The 14,869-nt window shown below is 43.1% G+C and overlaps 1 protein-coding gene and 1 non-coding gene across 4 annotated transcripts in view; both read left to right on the plus strand.

Moving 5' to 3' along the window:
* The window catches only part of VEPH1 (ventricular zone expressed PH domain containing 1), a 255,723-nt gene that overhangs the window by 35,557 nt on the left and 205,297 nt on the right, over positions 1-14,869 (plus strand). For 2 of the 3 annotated variants that reach the window (XM_008266390.4, XM_002716326.5), the window contains exon 3: positions 8,365-8,580. The exons of the other annotated variant lie outside the window; for it this stretch is intronic. In XM_008266390.4, coding sequence (XP_008264612.2) covers positions 8,365-8,580 — 216 coding nt within the window. The remainder of the gene's footprint in view (positions 1-8,364; positions 8,581-14,869) is intronic. 3 annotated transcript variants of the gene reach the window in all.
* On the plus strand, positions 3,285-3,392 carry LOC127483092 (small nucleolar RNA SNORD90). Its single transcript, XR_007909056.1, has one exon. It is a non-coding gene; the product is annotated as a small nucleolar RNA SNORD90 (small nucleolar RNA).

A 14,869-nucleotide genomic window follows, 5' to 3' on the forward strand; every position in this document is an offset into this window, starting at 1 on the left:
TCAGTTCCAGACTAGTGCAATAAAGCAAATAACACAATAATGAATTCATGATTTTCTTTGGTTTCCCAGGGGATATAGAAATTATGTGTATACTATATTGTAGTCTATTCAGTGTACAATAACAGTATGTTGAAAACTATAGATGCCTTAGATAAAAAATTGAAAATACTAACTTTATTGAAAAAAGACTAATGATTATCCGGCTATCTGAGCCTTCAGTAGGTTGTAATCTTTTTGCTGGTTGAGGCCTCACCTTCATGTTGATGGCTGCAGACTGGTTGCTGCTGAAGGCTGGGGTGGCTGTGGCAGTTTCTTAACATAAGACAACAGAGAAGATAGCTGTTTTTTTTAAATCATGTTTTAAGTTCTTTTTAAAGATTATTTATTTGAAAGTCAGAGTTACACAGAGAGAGAAGGAGAGGCAGAGAGAGAGAGAGAGAGAGAAAGAGAGGCATTCCATCCACTGGTTTACTCTCCAATTGGCTGTAGATCAGAAGCCAGGAGCCAGGAGCTTCTTCCAGGTCTCCCACGTGGGTGCAGGGGCCCAAGGACATGGACCATCTTCTGCTGCTTTCCCAGGCCATAACAGAGAGCTAGATCAGAAGTGGAGCAGCTGGGACTCGAACTGGTGCCCATATGCACTGCAGGTTGTAGCTTTACCAGTTACGTCACAGCACCAGCCCTGATAGCTGTTTCAATGAGTCTTTCACAGGAGATTGTTCTGGGAAATGTTGTGCTGTGTGACAGCAGTTTTCCCAAGGTAAGAACTTCCTTCAAATTGGAGCCAATCCTCTCCAGACCTCATTGCTGCTTGATCAGCTGAATATATTGTAAAATTCTGTATTCTTTGTTGTTATTTTGACAGTGTTCACAGCATCTTCATCAGGAGTAGATTCGATCTCAAAAAATTATTTTACTGCTAGTTCAAAAGACACAACTCTGCATCCAATAAAGTTTTATCCTGAAATAGAGCAATTCAGACACTTCTTCAGGGCCCACTCGTAGGTCTAGTTCTTTGGCTGTTTCTACTGTGTCTACAGTTCTTTCTCAACTGAAGTCTTGAATACCTCAAAGTCATCTAAGAAGTTGGAATCGGCTTCTCCCAAACACCTGTTAACGTTGATATTTTGGCCTCCTTTCATGAATCACAAATGTTCTTAGTGAAATTTACTAATGGTGAATCCTTTCCAGAAGACTTTCAGATCCATCAAAGGAATCACTATGGATGGCATTGTAGCCTTAGGAAATGTGCTTATGAACAGTGTCACTTGAAAGATGTAACATAACTCCTTGATCCATGGGTTGCAGAATGGATGCCTTATCAGCAGGCATGAAACTAACATTCATTAATCTCATTGTACATTTTCCTCAGAGCTCTTGGGTGACCAGGTGCATTGTCAATGAACAGTAATGTTTTGAAAGGAAGCCTCTTTTTTCTGAGCAGTAGTTCGCAGTATTGGGTTTAAGATCTTTAGTAAACCATGTTGTAAATAGGTGTGCTGTCTTCCAGGCTATGTTGTTCCACTGACTGAGTGTAGTTGATTAAGTATTAAAGCCTTAAGGCCCTAGGATTTTCAGAATGGTAAATGAGCCTTGGCTTCAACTTATAGTCACCCATCAGTTGTAGTATCTCCCACTAAGAGATCTAGCCTATCCTGTGAAGTCAGGCACGAACTTCTCTCTTCTAGATGTGCAAGTCCTGGATGGCATCTTCTTCCTATAGAAGGCTGTTTGGTCAACACTGAAAATTTGTTATTTAGTGTAGCCACTTGCATCAGTGATGTTAGCTAGATGTTCGTGATAACTTGGTGCAGCTTCTACAGCAGCACTTGCTGCCTCACCTTGTGCTTGCTTTCCTTAAACTTCATGAAACAAGCCCTGCCAGCTTCAGCTTTTCTTCTGCAGCTTCCTCGCCTCTCTCAGTCTTCACAGAATTAGAGGCAGGCCTTACTCTGGGGCAGGCTCTGCATGAAGTGAATGTTGTGTCTTATTTGCTCTACCCAGACCCCTACAACTTTCTCCAGATCAGTGATAGGGCTGTTTTGCTTTCTTATCATTCATGTGCTCCCTAGAGTATCACTTTTAATTTCCTTCAGGAAATTTTCCTTTGTATTCACAACTCATTTGGCACAAGAGGCTTAGCTGTCAGCCTGTCTTGGCTTTTGACATGCCTTCTTCACTGAGCTGAGAGTCCTTTCTGGCAGAGAGATGTGTGACTCTTCCCTTCACTCGAATGCTCAGAGGCCATGGCAGTTATTAATTGTCCTGTTTTCAATTGTATTGTGTCTCAGGGAGCAGGGAGCCCCAAGGACAGAGAGAGAGAGGGGTGAACAGCTGGTCAGTGTGTGAGCAGTCCCAACACTCACATTTATCCATTAAGTTAGTCATCTTATATGAGCACAGTTTGTGGCACCGAAAATTATAAAAGTAGCATCAACGATCACTAATTAAAGACAGGATAAGAATTAAAATTTGAAATATTGCAAAAATGAATAAATTTGACACAGGGACATGACGTGTGCACATGCTGTAGTAAAAATGGTGGCAATAGACTTGCTTGTTGCTTAAGGGTTGCTACAAAATTTGTAAAAAAATAAAATAAAATAAAAACAGTATCTGCAAAACACAATAAAATGAAGTGCCTATGTCTCAGTCTTAAGGCTTAGGAAACTGAGCTATAGAAACATAGGCGATTGGCTGATGCTGCAAGCTGGTAAGAGTGGAACCCAGCACTGAGCATCGCAGGCTGACGTAGCTCACGTTCTTAACCACCATGTTATCCCTGAAGGGAGAGAAAGAGAAATGCTTTCGCCCTTCACCTTGTAATAGCTTCATTTTTGTAGACGTCCGCTCCCCTGTCACATCCACTCTTCCTACCTCCACCTGCTTTATCTCAGATGTTCCACAGTCCCTTTTGCCACTGGCCATCCCTATATCCATTTTCTGTGCAGAGAAGGGTTATTTACAAGGTGAAGGATGCTGATGTGGAGGTGTAGTGCCTGGCTGAGTGGCAGTGAACCATCCTGATTAACCAGGCCAGGAGCAACATGACTCATGGCTTTTTCATTGTCCTACAGTGAACTTGATATCCCCACCACTTTAGAATAAATTACTTAAAGATTGACAATGACCAGGTCACTATGAGAAATAAGCTCTAAACTCAGTCTTCTGGGTTGACACTACATAGACCTAGCTATTAGAAGTTGCTTATTTTAATAGACATGGACACTGATCACAGATCGAGCTCAAACATAAACACAATGCACACGTATATATTTCCTAAGAATGAGGTGTTTCCTGTCTTATGATGAATTTCAGAGGGCAGATTCTGATGTGAAAATTTAATTCATCATTGATATCCTACTATGGATTCTGAAGACACTAGAAAAAAAAGGGGGGGAAGGAAACACAGAATGGAACATTTTCTGTTGTGAGAACACAAAAAACCCTAATTTCAAAGATGAATCCTCACCTACAAGCTATAAATGATTCAAGTATATCATTAAAATGGTTTAATTTTTTTAGTATTTTTTGAAGGAAGTAGTTAACTGCTTATTCAATATTTTCTCCCTTTTGGGAAAATCTCCTTTATAGATTTTTTCTTAGCTTTTTTTTCATGTCAGATACAGGATTTGAAAATACAACATTTTTCAAGTTGAAACATCTGTTTACTTTTAAGTAAAGTGCTATGGAGTAAGAAATTCTAGCTCATAATAATATCAAAAAAGTTCATAACTGATGAACCTATACCTAATCTATTAGTACATTGGCTGTAGTTTTGACCAGTATGAAGTGATGTCTTCATGGACAGCTGCTTAATTTTGAAGTTGGAGATCTTAGACTATATGCCTTATGTTCATCAATCTCAATGATTTTAAAGATCCCTGATAATTCAGTGAGTTCTTAGCTTGGAAATTGAGTCTTGGTGTCCATGAACCAAGACACACATGTAGCTACTTCAAAAAATTTGTGGGAAAATAGAGTCACAAGATAAGTTTATTTTGATGCAAAATTGGAGTTGGGTCATTATGCTTCTTCACTTCATCTATATAAGCCCTGTCATCATTGGAGTCCCAGGAAAACAAACTCTGAAGTGGTGACAAGCACATAGGAAACTTGTCTGGGTGTGTTCTCAGAAACCACACGTGTTTGGGGTGGATGAAGTAAAATTGGGAAAAGGGAGAAGATGAGCTGTGATGCAGTTGTGAAAAGGACCCCAACCAATCTCACAGGGAGCTGTGGAGCTGGGAAGGTGCTGCAGAGTGAACCAAAGCAGGTGAACAGGACTTCCTGTCCCCTCGAGTGTTGGTCCTTGGATGCAGGCTGAACCAAGGCAGGGAAAAAAACATTGAGCAAGGCCCTCCCCTCCCATCCTTTTAAAAAAGAATCCTTTTTTTTTTTTTTTGAAAGGTAGAGTTACAGAAAGAGAGAGAGAGAAAGATCTTTATTCTGCTGCTTCACTCCCTAGATGGCCACAATGGCCAGAGCTAGGCCAGGCTGAAGCCAGGAGCCAGGAGCCAGGAGCTTCTTCCAGCTCTCCCACATGCGTGCAGGGGCCCAAGCACTTGGGCCATCCTCTGCTGCTTTTCCAGGCCATCAGCATGGAGTTGAATTGGAAGTGGAGCAGCTGGGACTTGAACTGGTACCCATACTGGATGCCGGCATCACAGGCACTGCTTACCATGCTACACCCCAGCACTGGCCCTAAGGCCATTCCCTTCGACCAAAGATTTGCAGGCAGGCTCAGCTATGAACAAACAACTGAGAAAATGAGCATCTCTGTCCTAGAGGAGGGGATGTGGACAGCGTGTCATAGTATGCACGACCATCCACCCCTGGCACCATTCAAAACAATTTGCTTTGTGTAATAAGAGTATCCCATATGGAAACAGCTTCGCTGAGATGTGGAGTCATCTGAGGAAGTTTTTTTTTTTTTTTTAAGATGTGTTTATTTATTTGAAAGGCAGAGAGAAAGACAGAGGGGTAGACAAAGAAAGAAAAGAAAGAGGGAGCTTCCATCTGCTGGTTTACTCCCCAAATGGCCACAATAGCCAGACATGGGCCAGTCCGTAGCCAGAAGCCAGAATTTTCTTCCAGGTCTCCCACGTGGGTGCAGGAGCCCAAGGACTTGGGCCATCTTCTGCTGCTTTCCGAGGCGCATTAGCAGGGAGCTGGATCAGACATGGAGTAGCCAGAACTCAAACCAGTGTCCATATGGGATGCTGCCTTTGCAGGCACTGTAGCATAGCTTAACCTGCTGAAGAAATTCACAAGAATGTTAGTGTGAGGCTCTTACACTCTCATTGCCATCAAGGCTGCAATCAGAATGCATCGTCTGGGCCAGCACTGTGGTGCAGTGGGTTAACACCCTGGCCTGAAAGCACCGGCATCCCATATGGGTGCTGGTTCTAGTCCCAGGTGCTCCTGTTCCAATCCAGCTCTCTGCTATGGTCTGGGAAAGAAGTAGAAGATGACCCAAGTTCTTGGGCCCCTGCACTCACGTGAGAGACCCAGAAGAAGCTCCTGGTTCTTGGCTTCGGATCGGCACAGCTCCAGCCACTGTGGCCAGTTGGGGAGTGAACCATCACATGGAAGACCTCTCTCTCTCTGCTTCTCCTTTCTCTGTGTAACTCTGACTTTCAAATAAATAAATAAATCTTAAAAAAAAAAAAAAAAAAGAACTCACCATCTCTAGTCAATTACTCCTGTCTGGATGATGGCTTCTTTCTTTATCTGCTCATCTCTTCGACACACAGAGATTGAAGTGACTGGGAATATAACACCATTTGATGGTCATTGTTTTAGTGGATATACGATCTCTTGGAAGATGTGCCCCATCCATGCAGGATATTAATGTTGAGTGACCACTTTGAGAGCCTACTCGGAGTTCAGCTGTTCTGGGGTGGAAGGAGGAAGGGTTGAGTTATGTGGTAGGACTGGTGAATCCTAGATCATGTGCCCACTCCTAATATCCTTTGCTTCATAGTGGTTGTTTGGCCTGATATAATGTTGTCGGGCCCTGTGTGAGCACAACAAATACTCTGTGAGCCTTTAGATAGAGGTTAAGTCTTACACCCTCTGGGTAAGAAAAATAAACCTGACTCTGCATCACATGTCTATTCCATTCAGTATAACCAAAGTCTCCTGGGGTAGAAAACGCCTAATACGATAACTTGGCACCCACGTGATTAACTGGGTTCCTGTAGGGATGGTGCCACTGTGAGGTTCAGCCTGCCTCTTTTGCTGGCAGGCTGCACACCTAGGGAGTGTTGGAGGATGCATAACTCCTATCCTTCATCATCATTTCTTCATTTGTGTACCCACTGGATCACATTAGAGTGGCAGATGACACTCATGTTGGCTAATGGCATTTGGCTGAATCATTTTCTCTACTTGGTTTTTAGTGTCTCTTCAGGGGTGAATGTTCTCTAGGGCATTAATATGGAGTGAAAATGATGTTTAGATTTTGTGCTCCCCCCCACCCCAAGTATTCACACCATGCTTCTCACCCACGATTGCTCATCTCCAGTCTCTCAGTCTTTCTCCTTTTAGGCACTTGGCCATTCAGCCAAGCCATCTGCCACTGCACGTGATTCCGAGCTGCTACCTATAGATTTCTTGTTCCCCTCAAAGTTAGCGAGCAAGTGCATGGGCTGACGTTCTGCCTATTGGGAGATTTTTTTTCCTACTTACTTTCCTTTCTTACTTTCATCCCTGAGCAAATATGTACTGTCACAGCAGGCAAATGTCTAGTGGCATCCACATGCCAGCACCCACATCAGGATTTGTCCCTCTTCTGTCCTAAAGGAGTAAGTGTGCCCTAGGTGTAAGGTATCATTTCTGTAGTGATAGATAACACAGGGGCCTGAGCCACCAGCTCACACAGCTTATCTGTGCCACCTGCCCTTGTTAGTGTCTAGTCTAAGATGCACCATTACCTAGTAATATAATTGAACTTCAAAAGCTAAGAAAAAGCCAAAACATAACATAAAATAATAAGACATATTCAACACCAAATATAGCTATCATAACACTTCATGTAATTGAGCAAAACTTAACTGCTAAAGGAAAAAGGTTTTTAGATTGGATTCTAAGGCAAAATCCAGAAAATGAAATATATATTCCATAAAATAATTTGCAAATGTTAATGATGAAAAGTTAAACAATTATTTATTTGATTGTAAAAATAAATGTCAATAGTTATTCAAATGAAAGCATGTCATTTTGATATTTACAAAAAAAGTCACATATTCAAAGTTAATACATAAGGTAATTTTTTTTCTTTGTCCACTGTGCCGACTGCCAGATAAAGGCTAGGAAATGATGCTTTGAGATAGAAAATCAATGCTCATAGTGGGTAAAACCACCACCTACAATGCTGGCATTCCTTATCATTGATTCAAGTCCTGGCTACTCCACTTCCCATCCAGCTCCCTGCTAATAGCCTGGGAAAAGCGGTGAAAGATGGCCCAAATACTTGGGCCCCTGCCACTCACATGGGAGACCCAGAAGAAGCTCCTAGCTCCTGGTTTTGTCTTGGCCTAGACAAAGATCAGAACATTTTATATGAAAACTCAGAAACTAAATTAGCATTCTTTTTCTGATAACTTTTATGTGAAATAGCTTAGGAAATTCTAGCCAACATAATATATATGAAATTTATAAAAGGTATAGATATAAGAAAGTATGAAATCTTTCTAGAAAACCCAAGATCGCAATCTGAAAATTTATCACTTGAATCAGCTCTCTTTAAAAAAAAAAAAAAAAAGATTTATTCCTTTATTTGAAAAGCAGAGTTACAGAGACAGAGAGAGACAGAAAGAAATCTTTCATCTGCTGGCTCAGCCCCAAAATGGCCACAGTGACAGGAGCCCAGAGCTTCTTCCAGGGCTCCCACATGAGTGCACAACGTGGTTGGGGAAGGTTAAACTGGGTTGGGGAGTTATTTGGATTGAAAAGGGAGAGAGGAAATGATGTGTTCAATTGTGTCCAGAAAGACAGAGAAAGCTACTGCAGGAAAATTGGGAGGCTATTTAAAACATTTCACCAGTTACTGAAATGGAAGAGTAAAAGGTAAGCCCTGCCCTGTAATGGACTCAGAATCTGAGACAGCTTGAAGATTAAACCCACCTGCAAGCAAGTTATTAAGCTTCCTTGGACGCTCACTATCTCCCTCTATGGGTGATAGCAGGAACCTGCTCCATTTCAGCAAATTCCTGTATCTGTGCCCAAGAATATGCTAATTGGGCTTCACAACCTTACCCCTCAGCACGCCCATTTTCTAAACAGGTGACTTAGTATTTTGTCCTTTCGAGGAGAATTTTCCGGACAATTCTTTAATATGAAGGCTCTCTTTCCAAATAGGATTACCATACCAATAACAATGACCAGGCAGTGGTTGAAATCTGTATAACAAGAATCACGACTGCCATCAGAGAGACAGAGTCCATTGAAAAGCACGCCAAGGCCCTTGTGGGACTCTGGGACTCCTGCTTGGAACACAACCTGAGGCCCCCCTGGAAAGACGAAGACACTCCTCATGCAAAAATCGCGTCTGACATCATGAGCTGCATCTTACAGGTACGTCAGTGTTCAGCATCAGGCTATTTGATACGGGCTTGGCAGCTTATGTGAACACGTGATGTCTCTGAAGCAAGATCCAGTGTTTCTGTCATGTTCAGATGTTGTAAAAGGACACCACAAAATATCAATAGCTAAGCCAGACTGGCTGGTAATAAATGAACTGAGAAAGTTCTATTGAGCCCCTGCTATATTCAAGACACGGTTGAGAATTCAAATACCTCAGTAAGCCTCTTTTTAGAGATAAGACGTGTACATGCAAAAAGTAACAATAAAGCAATAGGTGCCAAGATCCAAATGAGGAATACTGGAAAATTCCAGAAAGACCTCTTTCATCCAAGGAGATCAGAGAAGAAGTGAAGGCTGACCTGAGGGAAGGGGGCTTGGGATGTGTAGGGAGAAGGGACTCAACCACTTTAAATGTCTCTATGATCCGTGAATTCTCCATGATGATATTTGTACATTCTGACCATGTTTAATTCCTTCCTTTGATATAAACATGAATTTGGAATTGTGGTTCAGCCATGAACCAGTTGTATAACGTCAAAATGTTGCACAAGTCATGTAAGTTCCTAAGCCACAGTGACTTCCCTGTAGAATGCCAATTAAATGACATTAGCCATCACAAATTTTATCTGCCAATGATATGGACAGATGTTTCTAAAAAGAGAATTCCGTAGGCAACCGTACATTTAATGTTTCCTGCTTCAGCTCTCACAGTGTTTCATCGTGTATTAAAGGCTCTGAAAAGTCCTACAACATAGGAGACAAGTTAACTCTGACTGTTTAGTCCAGCATTTGCCAACCCGGTTTGCTTATGGAGCTCCTGGCCCTCCCCCTTTTCCAACACAGCATTTAGGAAAGTCCCTCAGAGCTCACGTTCTACCAAACACACTTCAGGAAATTCTGGTCACATTAACATGCTTAGCAATGTGTGTGGCAGCTAATATGAGAATACTTTAAGAAGCTAGTGGAAACTTGGACTTAAAAGATAAGTGTGCTTCAGTGCAAAAATAATTGAAATCCAGGCATAGTCTTTTTCATAATAAGCATTCTCCATGAACTTTTTGAACCCCTCATGTTAGCTTCCTTTCTTCCTCTCCTTCTCCTTTCTCCCCACCCCCACCCCCGCCAAATTATTTATGCATACATGGAGCATATTCCACTCTGTCTGCTCAGCCTATCAACTCAACGAAGGCCTCTCCAGGTACCATCACTCTGTTTTGCCTTTGTCCCCAGGGTTAGGGCTAGGTAGGGAGGAGAAAGGCATTTCAACAAACTTGATCACAGATTAATGCTGTCTGGGTGAAAAGTCAGAGCTTCAATACACCTGTGTCTCACTGATTGCCTTGACTATCTCACTGATATACAACAGAAGCATTACTCACCCCAAGGTGCCACCTCACAGACATCACAGTGATACAAGTCAGCCCTACTCTCTGGCTCCCACTGGCACTACCTCGTAAAAACCTAACACAGGCCAAAAACATGAACCATAAATGTAATTTTGAATGTTCTAGAAGTAAAAAGAAACAAATGAAATTGATTCTGATGGCATATTTTCCTCTATCTGCTATCTATACAAGATACTGTCATTTCACCTTGGAATCAGTATAACAAGGGATGTGGCCTATACTAAGCCCAGTCAATCTGGTGTGTGTTTTAGCACACCTTAGCTTGGCCTACTAACAGTTCAGGTGCAGAGGAGCTTCCGGGGTGGGGACTTTTGTGTCAGCACAGTTCTCAAAAGTCAGAAGAGGTTTTCTGGGAGGATACTGTATTTGGAAACATGTTGAGTGTGGGCAGGAATTGCACCAGATAGGCAAGGCAGGACAAAGGACATTCCAAACAAAAATCAACTCATGCAAAAGTACATTTTGTCTAATATGTCTGGAGTCAGAGAACTGTGAGCATGCTACCCTTCTAAAGATCCCAAGTTTTTTTTTGTTTTTTTTTGTTTTTTTAAAGACAGTCACAGAGTGGGAGAAACAAAAAAGGAGAGAGAGAGAGAGAGAGAGGAGAGAGAGAGAAAGAGAATCTATCTATCCTCCCAGTTCACTCCCCAAATGGCTGTCATGACCAGGGCTAGGCCGCGCCAAAGCCAGGAGCCAGGAGCCTCCTCCAGTTCTCCCACGTGGGTACAAGGGCCTAAGCACTCGGGTCATCCTCTGCTACCTTCCCAAGCACATTAACAGGGAGCTGGATTGGAAGAGGAGCAACTGAGACACACACTGCTGCCCATATGGGATGCTGGCATCACAGGTGGCGGTTTTACCCACTATGCCACAACGCAGGCCCCAAGGTCCCAAGTTTTAACAGTAAGGGATGTTTTATTCTGGGTGAGCCCTTATGTCTCATACATCAAAGGAGAATAGCCAGCAAATGTTTTTGAGAAGTAGAAATGCAAAGCTTAGTGATGAAGATGGTAAAGAGTTTGTAAAATTGTTTAGAGCAGGGTCCTGAGGTCGAGGACGGATCATTTTGCAAGGGACAGAGATAGGGGCTGCGGGATGGGCCCCTTGATTTTAGAGGGTCGAGTGAGTCACAGAACTGGGCAACTCAAGGACAGTCCAGGAGGAGGCAGCCACAGCTGTACTGGAAAATTGGAAGCCCTCAAAGAAACTAGCTTTCAGCAAAGTTCAGCATCTTGTCCAGGCCACCCTGGGATTTGTTTCCAGAAAGTCAGCCCCCAGGAGCCAAAAGCAAGGCTGTGGTCAAGACACTTGTATTTAGCTTTCATCAAAATTTAAGGGGAACTTTTTAGGCTCCAGTAAACATTGAAAAGATGATTTTGTACCCCCTTGTAATTTAGGTTCTTGTGGGAATCATGTAGAAATCAGATGATTCTTTTTTTTTTTTTTTTTTTTTTTTTTTTTTTTTTTTTTTTTTTAGCAAAGTAGAGCAGTAGCCCAACTTTCAAAAGCTAAGTACTCAGCATTTTTAGTTACTTTCTTTTCTTGGTCTCTGTATTTGTGAACTTACCCTGTTTACCTTAAAATAACTTAAAGTTCCAGAACTCATCGACTGCTTCCTCAGTATACAGTCAGTGCACATATGTTGCACACAGTCATGAATTTCCTCTCTTTCTCTCCTTCCTCTCTCTCTCTCTCTCTCACCTGGGGCCATGTGCCTTTCCAACCAATGCTGGGTCCTTAGACAAGTGTCTCAACTTGACATGCAGAAAGTGTGGGATTGGGTCAGTTCACCTCCCAGGTCACTTCCCAGTCTGAAATTCTGCTGTCCTCAGCTGACGCTGAGAGGTAGAACAGCAAAGAGCTTTAGAGCTTGACGGCTTCGGAATCAGACTTAACAGAAGTTATTTTCTCTCATGATCTCTCTGCTCTTACCACCTGCAAAATGGGGATAGTGGTACCTACTGCTCAGTACTGCTGTGAGGGTTAAAGGTGATATCACAGAGGCTTACATATTACAATTGGTGCATAGTTTGTGCTCAATGAAACTAGTGGCTTGTAGCTAGCAAATAAATTGAGGGCCTTGTAGGGAAATGGAAGTGAATATCAACTAGCACCATTCAAGACATCCAACTGTGGAAATCTAGTACTTCCAGTTGGCCATGGTAGGTGCACATGAAGAAGTTTTACTGTAAAATAAAATCTATTTGTGGTCTAGTCACAGGTGAATATGCCTAGTTCAAACTAAAACTTATCTAGGGTGAACAGCTTCGTCTGACCAAGTTCCTTTAAGGAGTTGGCTGCTGCCCATTTCTCTACCACTGGGAAAATCCTGAAAACAGAGATACCCCTGCAAGGCACATTGCATTCTAGGACACATGGGAACTTGGAATCTTGGTTGATGAAAATTAAAGTGCACTTTGGCAACGCTGTAATTATTGACATAGAAAGAAATTCTAGAGAAGCACCAGACCCACCGTCATGAAGGCTTGGAGCCAATGGCTGGGCTTCTCCTCACTGTACTGGCTGGAGCAGTTACAGCCTCTTTGCCAAACAAATTGTTTAGCAGCGCCATTGCCATGTATTTAACCAGGTCTGAATTTTGTGTCCTCCCGCCAACTCTGTGACCCTTGTGGATGACGGTGTGAAGACGGAGATCATCAAGGAGGGCTTCTGGGGATAGAACAGTCCCGAGTTCACTGCAGGAAAATCAGAAAGCATCTGTTTTTTCCCACACCTCAGTCCGTTCCTGTCCAGGGAGAATCACACAGTGTGAAGATTCAAGTGCTGCCCCTGGCTGTCACTGCACATTGAGAGCCTGGGACCACAGCGGGCACCTCCTTCACACCTCTTACAAGGAGGGGCTGGTTATGTCAATGTAGACGTGTCTTTAGTAGGCATTGCCAGCTCTGCTGTTAACCTGTAGTGTCATCTTAGGCAAATCGGTCTTTCTGTGCCTAATGTCCTCCTGTGTAAAATGCAGGTGGGAAGAGTAACTGCATCCCAAGTTTCTGTGAGGATTAAATGAGTAGATGTTAAGTGTCTGATAAAATTTAGGACACAGGATGCCCTGTGGGAGTGTTAACTCTGGTTGGGGTTATGTCCTCTACCAGAGACTCTAAAACAGCACTCAGCACATTCTAACAAGCTACTAACCTAAGTATTTTTTTTTAAGATTTTATTTAGTTATTTGAAAGGCAGAATTACAGACAGAGAGGGAGAGACAGAGAGAGAGAGATTTTCCAACCACTGGTTCACTCCCCAGATGGCTGCAACAGCTGGAGCTGGGCCAATCGGAAGCCAGGAGCCAGGAACTTCTTCAAGGTCTCCCACTCAGGTGCAGGGACACAAGGACTTGGGCCATCTCTGCTTCTTTCCCAGTCCTTAAGCAGAGAGCTGGATTGGAAATGGAGCTGCCAGGACTCAAACTGGAGCCCATAGACACCGCAGGTGGAAGCTTAACCTATGATGCCACAGCTCCGGCCCCTTAACTTAAGTATTTATTACAGCCATTGTTTACTGCCTGTCTCCACCTTGCCCACATTAGAAGCTCTGTTTTATGTACTGAAATAAACTCCGAGCCTAGAATAGTGCCTGGCACATAGTAGGTGCTCAAATAACCCTTATATAATTTGAATGAATGAGCTCAGGAGACCTGAGTGCCCTTTGGCTTCCAAGGCAGCTTGCTGTGCTCCGGAGCAAGTGTCAGTACCTAATCTTAAGACAGTGGATGAGATGGGAGGTGTCTGGGACACACACACACACACACACAGATTCCTGAGACACAGTCTCATTAGCAGACAGGAAATTCACGAGAAAATTTTAGTCACGCGTGCCACTTAGATTATATATTGCTATGAATCAAGCATCTCATAGTTAAATCCAAAATTAGCGTGACTCGCTGACTGATGATACTGGGTGGATAGCCACAGAGCTTTAAAGATTACATCTGCACTTGAGTATTTCTCGAGCTTGATCATTTTTTATGCCTCTTTAGTTGAATCCAAGGCCTGAGAGAGAAGGAGTTTTCTTGTTGCCGTAGCCTCGGGTGGATATCTCTTCCCTCTCGCTTTAGCCTTTTCCATTTGCAAACACTGGGAAACGTTTCCAAAGTGCGTTTTCAATAAGAAAATCTCCACCACCGAAAGCCCAGACGGGTGCTAATCTAGTTAAGAAATGGACTTCTTGGCATCGTGGAACAAGGCCCTCTTGTTTACCTCTGCAGCTAGACGGGACTGCTCCCGGGAGTAAGTCTATTTCTTCACTGGATGTGTTGTGAGCACTGAACGGTGTGTGAGATGGTATTCATTCTAACACGCTCGCGTGTGCACCGAGGGGTAAGTTCTGTCATGGGCACTGGCATGGTCAGCTGCTGTTCCAGTGGTTGGTTTGTAGTGCTGTAACCATAGGGCTTTTGCTGCAAGTGTCCCATTAGCATTTCTGTAATCCAAATAACTCCAGAAGTAAAGTCATTTATTTCGTGGGCCTGAGATCTCCTGCATTAGCAACTCTTTGCTGCCCTTAAGAGTGAAACACAGCCATTGCAAGCGAGTTGTTTGCTGCCTGTCAGGTGCAGGAGACCCACCCACTGTCCCTCCAGCCTCTTCTTGACCTCCCAGCCCCTCACTTAGCTCTTGTTGCCATCAACGGTGTCATGGCTGCTTGGTGCAGGAGGAACTGTCTAGACACTGTGTGGAAACCAAGCTGCCCCGGTGGCAGTCCCCCGGTGTTCACCTGAACTATTTGCTCTTTGCTTAATGTTTCACTTTTTGTGGCATTGGAGAGGTTTCCAAACAACACGTGTAAGTGTAAAACAGAAAGATGGAGTGTGCTAAAGTTTCATGTGGTTTCTTTTTTTTAATGATCACATTACACGT

The sequence above is a fragment of the Oryctolagus cuniculus genome, chromosome 4, assembly GCF_964237555.1.
Source record: "Oryctolagus cuniculus chromosome 4, mOryCun1.1, whole genome shotgun sequence".
In the NCBI taxonomy this organism is placed as follows: Eukaryota; Metazoa; Chordata; class Mammalia; order Lagomorpha; family Leporidae; genus Oryctolagus; species Oryctolagus cuniculus.